Source organism: Halichoeres trimaculatus, unplaced genomic scaffold, assembly GCF_033239565.1.
Source record: "Halichoeres trimaculatus isolate MK-OKI-2021-1 unplaced genomic scaffold, fHalTri1.1 fHalTri1_scaffold_1, whole genome shotgun sequence".
Lineage (NCBI taxonomy): Eukaryota > Metazoa > Chordata > Actinopteri > Labriformes > Labridae > Halichoeres > Halichoeres trimaculatus.
This window is the reverse complement of record NW_027437179.1, coordinates 34,584,309-34,596,530: the sequence shown is the minus strand read 5'-3', so window position 1 is coordinate 34,596,530 and position 12,222 is coordinate 34,584,309. Positions and strand designations below refer to the sequence as shown.

Here is a 12,222-nt window from a genome sequence, read left to right as displayed (position 1 = left end):
AGACTGGGTGAATTAGTTGTTATTGTTTCCTGGCAGAGCTGTTAAAGATCAAGGAGGCAGGAGAGGGGCTCAGACCTGCTGACTCAACATCCACTCCAAGAAAACTGTCATGGACAGTCGACTCTGCATGTTGGATCCTGAGGCAGCTCTAATATTAGACCAACCTCCAGCTACTTCCGCTGAACACTCACACACGCTCCCACAATGCAAGATTGATGTGCCGTGTCCTGAGCTCCGGGGCAGGTTATGAGCTCAGGATGTCTTTTTAGCCACAGCAGCTCTGACAGGTGGTGACAAGCCATTCTGAAACAGTTTGTGAGTAATGGTAAGACCAGAACTACAACGGCCTTTCAACAAGCTCTTAATTTTACATCCTGTCAACAAGATGTACTGAGGTGAAGGGGAGGCTGTGAAACAAGCAGCTTTCTGACCAGACATCTATAGTTTGAAGGTCTATGGTGTAGATGTTCATCCTTTTTTTATAACGAGCCATAGAAACGTTAAATGGTTGATAAAACTCTGGCAGTGCAACAAATACAGGATGTGTTGTACAATTTGTCAAACACAGGTGTAAAACTATTGGGTTTGTTGATGGTTTCAGGTGTTTACTCAACTATTACTTTTGTAAAACGTCTTTCCATCAGTAAGGGGGAATAGCTGTAAGTGCAATATGATGCAATAATAGGATACGATACGCTATGAATCAATGTCATATGAAGCCTTACTATAGGATTGATGCAGGATGGTACAGTACAACAAGATCCAATCAGTGTGATGCCATGCTATACTATACCATAAGATGTGGTACAATACAAAATGTTATGATCACCTAGGGCTGGGAAGACATGTTTTTCTTCTGATTTGATTCTTTTACAATTTTTGGGGTGTTGATTCCATTTAAATTCTTTGATACTCCAGATTTTTGCAATTTTTTGTTCACTTTTTTAACTCTAGACCAAGTAAGAAAAGTTGAACAATGATGATGATGTGTACGGACTATATCTGGAGCCATATTTTTCTAAAAAATGACCAAACATACAAGTCAGTTTTTAGGATTTATCCAGAGGATTTGTCATGTCATCTTTTTTTCAGTCCAGCTCATAAACAAAGACCAAATTAAAGACTTAAATTTGAAACAAAAAAAAAAGTTTTTTGTTTTTTTTTGACAAAAAATCCAGATACTATGGTACATTTTTTTCTCTCCCACCCCTAAGATCAGTGTAGTCTTCCAATAAGACTACCTTTTTTCAGTGTAAAGGGAAGAACTTCTCAGACGCACGTTTAAGTAGTAACGGAAATAAAAACAAGAAAAAAACAATACTATTGTGCTTAGAGCTTTGAATGTGTTGACCCGTTTATTATTCACCCCAAAAAATCAAATAATCCACCATAAAACAAATAACTGAAACGTTCACCGACCATTGCAACAAACCATGGTTGAAAACTGTATGCCTTCTATTCCACACACCTGGCTCATTAACTCAGGCTTCTTAAATCCATTTAAAACACCACCTACTGGCAGAAAAAAAATGCATACAAAAAGTTTTCTTGATCATACAAACAAAAAAAAAGAAACCTGTTTTCTAATCTGCAGGGTTAATTTCAAATATAACCATTGACATTTCATATACTCGATGCTGAAAGCAGAACTATTCAGATGATTTTCTCACAGACTTGTTGCAGCCTCAGTTTGGCCATTACAAAATCAACTTTTTGTTCTTTTGAATCTGTAGAGACCATATTTGGATGATAAGGTTACTACCAGTAGCTCCAACTCCATTCTGGGATCATAATGGTAGTTAACCTGTCACTCCTATTTTTCGACTTAACCTTTTTATCATGCATGATTTATTGCTACAAAGACCATCAGAGTGACACTGACTGGTCTTCCAACCCTTTATGCACAATGGGCTCTAATTTCACTGTCCAGTTTGACTAAGCTGAACGTTTCCAGCTGTTAAAAAAATGTCAGACACAATGTCCTGCTGAGGGCTGTGTGTCTGAAAAGTGTATTCCAGTGAGTGTCTGCTGAAGCTTTATTAAATGTCTGACAAATGGATTACCATAATTGTTGCTTATTAGTTTTCTGCTCATCCACTTATTGCCCGACTACTTTTTCTTTACACAGCTAGAGATCTGTTAACTCACCCATAGTATCTGCTGTTTTGATTTGATTGCGACATGTAGTAAAAATGATGGATGATAAAAGTTGTACTTGTTAATATATTGTTTATTAGGACAGAAAGATTGATAAAAGCAACTACGGAGCCTCTAAATGTTGATTGAAAGTGGCATGTAGGACAGCATGATGGCATATCCCAAAAAGACTTGTTTTTAGTCAGTGGTGCCAACTAAATTTAATCACACTGATGTCTTTTAATGTAAGAATAAAAGCCTTAAATGCTGTCTTTACTGATCTTTTTTCAGCCAAAACACAAACAAATGGCTAAACCACTGAAAGTTTCTGTGCCTTTTATTTTTGGGTTCTTTTTCAGTCAGTGGCTGGTAAATTTAGGACACGGCAGAAGTCTCTGTGGGTGGCAAACAGAGCAGTTAGTTAGCTGAATTCATAAATCTTTTACAATAAATGTGTCTGTTGTTCTCGTTCCAGCATACACGCAGATTCAGCCTCACTCCTTGGTTCAGCAGCACAAGCAGCAGCAGCAGCAGTTTGTGGTCCATCAGAGTCCAGCTTCCCAGAGGGCGGCGGGGCAGCTGCTGCAGACGGCCTCCATTCAACCCTCACAGCACCCTGTCCCTGTGCTGCCCAAACCGGCTCCAAACCAGCCCTGCACGCCCAGCCAGCAGGCCACCATCTTCCACTCCACCATCAGCCCCCATGCGCTCCACTCCTCCCTCAACCATGCCAAAGCTCAGCCCGTCCAGCTCACTGCCATCAACCTGCAAATACAACCAACGGTGAGTGCTGTTGACACAAAGATCTGAAACGACTTCAAAACTGATTCCCTTCTTCAAAAGAGCGACATCGTGTTCCCATGGTGGACTCCCTGAGAACGTCATGTGCTCATAAGACTACAAAGCTCCCAGTTTCTCAGAGTGTGGCTAGGAAAAGATCCAAATCATGAGCAGATCCAAACTGGTCGGCATTTTCTTTGATGTTTTTTTTATACATGACATACCCTGATATAATTCAGGCACTGCTCAGGAAATCCCTGGCTGGATGTAAGCAGGCCTGAAGAGAGCCCATTGGCTTCTCTTACTCAGCATTTAAGCATCTTCTGCCACCAGGCTGGCAAGCACCCTGGCCTTATTTACCATGCTCTCTACTCTGTTCTCTCATTTTTTGGACTTATGAGCTTCCTCCTCTTTAAAGTTGGCAAAAACATTCACACGGCTTAATAATCAAAATCTGAATATTGATCAAAATAGCAGTGATCCTCATTTGATCAGAATCGTAAAGCCAGGAAAAAATGTTTGTGTGGAATCAGTGTAAGAGCAGTAAGTTGTCAAGTCCTGCGTCAACTCAAAGGTAGTGTTTACTTTTCGTTTCGACAAACTGGATCTTGTTTTGACAGTTAGGGTTATCACCTGGGGCACCTCCTGAATGCCAGACTATTATTATTAGCTGCCGGAAAAAAACATGTTTGTGTATGCAACTTTCACTCATACTGGAGATCCCCGGACTTTTCCTCTTGTGCTTTCACAATCTTTTAGTTGATTAGTATGAGACCTCTTGCCCATAGGTGGATCCATCCTTCTAAAATTTACAGCAACAAGTTTCCTCTTGAGGATACGATTGGTGATCCCATGACTTTTTTGTTTCTGTAAACATTAACTTGATTAAATTCCTGTCAGCCTCAGTGCCACTTTTTATTGAGAGGTACCTGAGGTTGAACATCCTGTAAACCTGCAACATATCAGCATTTTAGCATTTAGCTCTTATTTGTTTGATCACTTAGATCACTTTCTGTATTAAGCCCCTGCTACATGTGGCAAGATCAAATTATTTACACACATAAGAGAAAATTATCAGAAATTATATCAAAACTGTTGAAGGACTGAATCGTTAAAAATGATTAATACAAGCTACTAAGTCTTATGTCTCCAAAAGAAAGTGTAGAGTTTAATTTAGGTATTTCAGCAGAGCATTGACATGAATTTATTTTTTGACTCGGCTTGGCTTTCTTTTATACAAACATCATCTTCATCAGTATCATAAATAAGCAAGTATAAGTAATTTTTCATTTATGTCAATGTTTTTGACCTATACAGCAATATGGTGAAGATCTGCAGTCTTATCAAGTGTTAAACTGTGCAGCAAAATATCCACATGTGAAATAATAATCTCTCTTTTCTTAGGATTAGTAAATGTTAATGTTCCAATTAATTTTTGTCCCCTCAGTCATCTCCTCTTTTACATAACTCACCAACTTTTTGTGTGTTCACAACCTCATTTTTCAAGCTTTTGGTGGAAACAAGCAAAATAAAACCTGCTGTTCCATCAACTCCCACTGAATTCATTCCTACTGACACACGATAAAAAAAACAGGAATCCTCTGAGTTTGCGATTCTTGGTGTCATATTTTCCCACTGGTGTGATATTTTCCTAGCCTGATGGTTTTCAGTTTTGACTCACTGACGTTAACAGTTCCCGATCTGTTCTTTCAACACTGTTTCTCAAATGTTCTCCCTCCATCTTGTGTTCCTTTTGCGCTTCGAAGGCCTCAAGAATGGTTCAAGACTGTAAAGATAAGCCGACGTCACTGGTGGTTAGAGAGACGTGTCAAACCCCGGCCGCTCCGCAGCAGCAGCAACAACAACAGCCGCAGCAACAGCCGCAGAAACCTGCAACTTCACCGTCACAACCCAGCAAGCCTGTGGAGCCACAGAAGGTCGAACCTGTAGCTCCAGCTGTTCAGCCACAAGGTAATGACACAACCCTATTGTTAAGCTGTAGTGTTATTCGTCTTATTCCTGTGCAAAACCTCCGAATAAATAAACCAAACCAAACAGAACGAAAACTTTTACCTTGACACAAACAATGAGTCATTAAATCTCTTCTGTTCCTCTTGCATTGGCAAACCCTTACAATCTTCAGCGAGGGAAAAGAAAATCAATGCTAATGTTCTGTTGTAATTCAGAGCATGTTGTGTCTGCAGCAGCAGCAGCAGCGGGTTCAGTCTCACTTGTCTTTGTCTCCTAATTGCTTTGTTGTTGTCTCTGTAATTTCCCTGTGCTGTGGCCAAAAAACTCACCTGATACCCACAGTTCTCCTAATGTTCTATTGTGCACAAACACTAAAACTCACAACACAAACAAACAAACAAGGAGCCCCAAACAACAAGGACAGACTTATCCAGAGAATTAGAAAATTAAGGATTGATGCTTCGATATAATGGGACTGGCAATGTGAATTGATTGTTTTTAAGATTTTGTTGTCATCATAGTCGATTACCAACACTCAGGGTGCAGAAAGCATCATGGTCATAATGTTATGCATCAGGAAAACTCTGTCATCTTACAGAATCAGTGTTTTAAAAAAGTGTGCTTTATTTATCGGCTACTCTACTGGATTGCATCTTTTTCTTCATGGAAGGGCTTAAAAGCAGTGTTTGTAAAATCATGCACATCTTTTTAGAGTGTCTTTAACAAGATGATGGTAAAGTTGACTAATTCATCTTTTCTGCAACTGACAAAAATATCTTCACACACACTTTGAGTTTTTCAGTTGTGTCTGTCACTTTTTGTTTAGCACAGCATGCTTTAGCTGTCAGTCAGTCGCTGGTGATCCATCTGTTTTCTGACAGCTAAGTTTAAGACATTTTATTCAGCTAAACTTTGTTCATTGACTGAAATTCAAACAGTGGACAAGAAAAAGCTCCTGATAAACTTTCAGTTGTATTGCTGGGGTTTTAAAACTGTATTTGTAGATGATGGAGTAATATACAGAGCAGAAAACTGGAATAGAGTGTGGGGCAATGACATGTTGGAAGTGGACACAGGCCGCCTGCTACATGGGTGTCAATTTAACCACTGATTGCTTGTCGGCATGTGTTTTTGCAAAGATTTGACAAGTAAAGTTTCAACCACAGACACTCTTTTCTCCCTTTAAAAACATCAGTCATGCTCGTATATTTACATTGACAGCAGCTCAGAAGTAAAAGGTTCTTTAAATTCTGGACAACTTTAATCCCAACTTTAGTTTTCCCAGCTTTGATCCAGTTAGAAGCATGTCACTCTCCACTCTTGCCTTGTTTCCTACTCTATCCACTGCTTTCACCTGTTCGATAAAAGACGTAAAAAGCCCCAAAAAATAGCTTAAGAAAAAAAAAATTGTTGTAATTTGTTGGTATAACCTAGTAGTCTAGGTTACGTGCCCCAATCAAGCCTTAAGCTGGCAGCCCTGGGTTCGAACATAGACTGTAAAAAAATAATGGATAGCATCTTGCTCAGTTCGAAGTGAGGTCCCCACGAAAACTGCTCCCCCTGGTGACAGGCTGCAGTATAGGTCACAAAATCGGACTCTCCAGTCATTCCAGATGGGCTGTGGTCAAACTTAAAATATTTAAGACACCTCGTAGAAATGTTTCTCACGTCCGATTGCTGTGGTGATTTTGAAGATACCATTTGGCTGCCTTGCATTCAAGTCCTCTTTTTCTGAAGGGTTTGGTTTTCAGTAGTTAATGGGGGTTAAAGACAAGGTTTTATGTCATGTTTAACGATGATTTACAGCTACTGTTTTTGTGTATTTTTTGGGGTAGACTGTAAAATATGTTGGGAGGTAGAGTCAAGAAGTGATTGATAATACTCTTGAAAGTAAAAAATATATATATTTTTTTGTCAGCCGGCTTCACTCAGATTCTCCCAGAATCCCTCACAGTCTCAACTGCTACCAATGGCTGTGCCTGTGACGGTGGAATTTTGGCTTCAAAACTGTACAATGGTAAATGGCAGAGCCACACTGTCTACTCTATATACAGTCTATGGTTCAAACCAAGGGGCAACGTCTAGTTGGTAAAAATGGAGCCTATGCTGAATTGCTTAAAGTTGCTGTTCATCGAGAAGCCGCTTTAGGCTAGAATGACCAGAAGACACGTGCACACCCTGCCATAAAAGCAGACTTTTACAGCATCAAAAACATACTTACAGCCTGGTTCCAGAAATGGCTTGGGTCTTAAACGCTGATTTCACTATCGGCACACACTGTACAGTGAGTAAATCTTTTCTAACTCAGCGGTTTACAAGTTATTAGGATGGTTTGATTGTCCAATCAGAGACACAGATCGGGACACGTGACTGGTGGGTGCCTTGTAGCTGTTGGAGAGGAAACTCACAACCGACGTCATAGCAAATGTGGCTGTGTCCACGGATTGGCTTCATTTGAATGGTTTCAGGAACAGACAGGTGACGTCCTGGAGGCTACTTTCATGTTTTTTACAGTCCATGATTCAAACCCATCCTATGGTCTCTGTCCCACGTCACTCCGCACTCTCTCCCTGTTTCCTACTCTATCAGAAGAAAAGAAATCTCTAATGTTGCTCCATCATTTAAATGTGTTCTTTCTGTTTACACTGTGTCAGCCCAATGATTGAACTCAAAACAAGTTTGAAGCATTTCTAAAGAGTGTTTTGTCTCTCTAGCTTTGAGATCCTTGTGTACTAGACACAAAACTATTTTAGTTGTATTTTATGAATGTTGACAGGGATCAGTTCCTATGGTGATATTTTCCTGCATGGTTGGAAATAGTTCTAATGTCGTGTTTCTTGTAAAGTGAAACGTTCTTTAAACCACAAATTGGCGTTTACGGGCAGTGTGTTGGGTGTGATGTTCAGTGGAGGTGCACTGCTCACCACCACAGCAGGAAAATATTTCTGTAACTCACAGACCACAGGGCTGATGATGGTTCGGATTGTTAAAGAAAGGAGACCAGAGGGGAGAGGCTGCATTTTGATGGCAGAGTGTCATCTTTTTGTGCTCAACATAACCAGCTGAAAGATTCAAACCTTGGCTCTGCTCTCTTTTTGTACCCAGGTGGTTCAAGAAGCTGTCACTTCACTTTCTATTTTGATATATGCATTGATACAGATATGAGGCTTTTACTTTTATAGCACAAAGATAGCAACACACAGACAGGAGGGGAAAAAAACAGACTGTGGCTCTTTGAGCACTCGTGCGCTGAGGACACTGAGTAACCTTTCATGGTTTTTAGACTGTTCTTAGATCAGGTTCTGGCAAACAACATGGTGCTTTTTGTTAATTCGATTAGCAGTGGTCCTTTCTGATTAGCTCATAATTGTCACAGAGATAAAATTTCTACCGTAACTTCCGGGGGTTGAAAGAGGCTTTATTTAAAAGACAGGGCAGTGACTGAGAGTAGGAAACGAGGAGGAGAGAATGGGGTTATGATGTATTCAACAAAGTGCTGAGAGTTGAAGTTGAACTCAGGCTGCACGCTTTGAGGACTAAAGCCTCAGAGCTACAGCGAGCAATTTAACCACTGAGCTTAAACCAGCAACCCACAGATGTCTTTCTTATCATGGTTAAGATGCAAACAGGCAACATGATGGCTTGCAGAAGCTGTCTTTATGCATCACTGCTTCACACTCAAAGATCTGTAGCTAAAAGTAAACATGCTAGATTAGTGTCCACTGTCTTGAAGTGTAACACAGCGCATTTTTATTTGTACATTAAGCATGCTCCTTTGAAGGTCGAACTAAACAATAACAAAGCACTGATCAATAGTAGTGGTTGAAATTTATGTTGTAATAGTTACCGTATTTTCCGCACTACAAGGCGCTTCGGAGTATAGGGTGCACCTTCAATGAATTGCCTATATGAAAACTGTTTGCATATATAGGGCGCACCGCATTATAAGGCGCATAGAATATTAGCTATATAGTAGTGGCTGGGGTTGCGTTATGCATCCACTAGATGGAGCTGTGCTAAAGGGAATGTCAACAAAACAGTCAGATAAGTCAGTCAAACTCAGGCTACATCCACACGGAGCCGCACATTTTCCTATCCAACTATTTTCTGTGCCGTTTTCAAAAAGATGAAGCCGTTTCTGCCATCCACAAAAGCCGTTTCCAGAGATCAGTTCAAATGCCAGACCTTTGGGGAGCGCTGTATTGCTCTAACAATAAACAAGAGAAGAAGCCCGGGCCAGCCTGTGAGCTAATGTTAGCACTAAGCAGAATTCCTCTTTACAGGTTCTTACTGCTTACCACTGTTACTCCGACGACGCCCCCTAACTACAGTAGCCACAATTAACCCCTTAAGGCTCATCGGATTATAAGGCGCACTGTCGGCTTTTGAGAAAACTGAAGGCTTTCAGGTGCGCCTTATGGTGTGGAAAATACGGTAATAGCAACTAGGGCTGCACGATTATCGCAATCGCAATCGCAATGTCAGCACACGCAATTACGTAATCGCAAAAGAGGATATCGCAATCGCAATCGCAATGTCAGCACATGCAATTCAGTTTTTTCTCCATGATAACCAAGCAAGCCTGTAGACTTATCATGACACAACTTTTTTTATTAAATCGCAAGCACAATCGCAATCGCAATATTGTCCACCTAATCGCAAATCGCACCTTTTCCCCAAATCGTGCAGCTCTAATAGCAACTTTGCATTTTAAAGCTGTTTAAAAAAAGCTTGGCATAAGATCTCCTTATCTAAAAATAATTAAATGAATTAAGTTATTAGCCAGGTAGATGTCCAATCAATTTAAGCAGAGATATGTTTCTCTGGGTTTGGGTACAGCTAGAAACATTATACTAAAAAATAACGGAAAATTTATCGAAAAAAAGTTTTATTTTAATGTATTCTTGAAAACGTATAGAAATTATGGGGCGACATGAAACAAAGGAATGTTTATTTTTTTTTAAAAGGCAAGCCAAGGTAGCTTATACAGCACATTTTATACAAAACCACTTATCAGTTGATCAAATCAATAAATAGATATTAAAAGTAGGACAATTAAAAAAAAAAAAGCAAATAAAATAAAAAACAGGAAAAAGACATCACAAAGTGAGAGGGAGGGGGTTTGGGACCCGGGCCCTGAAACGTCTTGCTGCGGCCCTGCTGCAATGAGCGCGCTTCTCTCTTAGCAGCGTTAGCCGCTTTAGCCGCATGTAGCTAAAGTCTGCGGTACATAAATAAAACGAAGTTTCGATTCAGAGTCTTGGCTCGGGTTCAGGTTGAGTCATGTGTTCATGCAGCTGCAGCCTGAGGAGGATCAGACTGTGTGTGTGGGAGGAAAGAGGGAGGCGGACCCTGGTTTTAGAGGCTTTCTCTTTACGGCGCTGCAGCCTGAAACCGAGCACAGTGTGGAGCAGCAGCTGCGAGTCTGCATGTGTGTGTGTGTATGTGTGTGTGTGAGCGTCTGCCTTACGGATTAATACAACGACAAACACGAGTTAAACCGAACATGTTTTCTGTCTGAAGACGTAGAAAGTCGACGCGGTAAGACTCGATGAAGTAGGTCTGTTTACTTTCGCTTTGTGGCTCTTAGAGAAAGTGGACTTAGCTGTGATGGTGGAAGTAACACATGATGGATTTAGTGTTTGTTATTGACCGCTAGTGTATCAGTAGGTCACTACAAAGGATCGACTGTTATCCCTTTATCAGTTTATCTAAAACTACGGGCAGGTGGGAGGAGCTAGCCGGATGTCTAGAAACTATGAAGTGGTTTTCTGGGTCACTGCTTTGAATAATACAAACTCAGAAGCATGCACAGTTAAGTGTCTGATACACGTGTGCTATGATCTGTCACTGGATGCAGACAAAGAAGACAGACGCGAATTAGCATTGGAAATATTTGAAACACTGACACAAGTTTAGATTAGTCTGATGACATAGTGGTATAGCTAATTAACCCTCATTGACTCACCTTACTTTTGTTTACATAACTCTTTATTGTGAACTTGTTTATTTTTAAGACAGTTATTGGTTCCCTTTTTATTTTCATGGTGAATTCATTGATTCTTTTTGTTTAATCACCAAAACATGATTCGCAAAACTTTATCCATGGTTGATTTTTGAAGTCTAAAATGATATCCTTTGATAAATATTCTGTCCTGAAACCCAAGCTATTTTTAAAAACCCTGTTCAGTCCTTTTAATATCACTTTAGAAAATCTGAAATGGAATACTTTCATATTTCATGCCATATGTCTTAAAGTGCTGCTAGGTGCTAGAACTGCATTGAGACTTGAAGTCTTCTCTGAAGTTAGAGACAACAGATGAATAGATAGATCTTGATTGGACTAATTTGAATAATGTCATGTCATTTTGCCATCCCCTTTGGTTAAAAGGAACGTTTCCAGTGTTTTTTTTTTTTTTAAATCAGTGACAATGTGTATATTTTGTGAAGTCACTACCATCCCTGAAACTTTAGCCTTGCAGACACCACAATCGGAGGTGGAGATTATCTCTATAGCACATGCAAAATATGGATGTTTGTTTCCAAATGTTTAATTTCTGAAATGGTTTCTTTTCTGGCTCAGAGAAACAAAGCTAGCAATGTGTTAAGTGCAAAAGTGATGTCTGCAAAACTACCAAACAAAACAATGAGTGACATCACTGTGGCTACACCCAGATCAGAGGGAACCTGAACCCCGAGTCAAAACAAATTTGATTTTGACCACATTCAGAAATTCTTGCCGTCTTCAGACTGGTACAAGCCTTAGATCAATGCATATATACTTTTTTATCATAACAATGACGAGTCCAAACATTTTATACAGACACCACTCAATAAGACACTTCAAGATTCACTTTTTCAGCTCTCATCTCTTCCCGATTGAACCCACCACTGACCAGCTCCTGTGAGAATACACTCTTTCATACATAAACTCATGTCGTCCTATTCATTGCTTTGTCAGGAGGGGTCTCAACCAAAAGGCCTAGTGCTGCACCTGGTACCCCGCCTCCAGCCATGACCTCCGGGAACGAGAGCGAGGCGCCCACCGTGACGGGCAGCACGCCACAGAACGGAGAGAACAAACCGCCCCAGGCCATCGTCAAGCCGCAGGTCCTCACTCACGTCATCGAAGGCTTCGTCATCCAGGAGGGCGCCGAGCCGTTCCCCGTGTGTGTAAGTGCCCCTGATCTGTGCCCGACTTTCACAGGGAGAGATGACAAACAACCAGGAGAACAACACACTCTCCCGTGTTCACGCCTGCAGGGAGCCGTCAGCAGGAAAACACACAACCCCCCTCTGTTACTACAAGCAGTGACAGCTCGCTGCTCCTGTTTG

General features: G+C 40.7%; 1 protein-coding gene across 1 annotated transcript in view; it reads left to right on the top strand.

Moving 5' to 3' along the window:
- The window catches only part of phc2b (polyhomeotic homolog 2b (Drosophila)), a 47,488-nt gene that overhangs the window by 28,960 nt on the left and 6,306 nt on the right, over positions 1-12,222 (top strand). Inside the window, exons 8-10 of the mRNA XM_074673235.1 lie at positions 2,612-2,919; positions 4,683-4,887; positions 11,849-12,060. Coding sequence (XP_074529336.1) covers positions 2,612-2,919; positions 4,683-4,887; positions 11,849-12,060 — 725 coding nt within the window. The remainder of the gene's footprint in view (positions 1-2,611; positions 2,920-4,682; positions 4,888-11,848; positions 12,061-12,222) is intronic.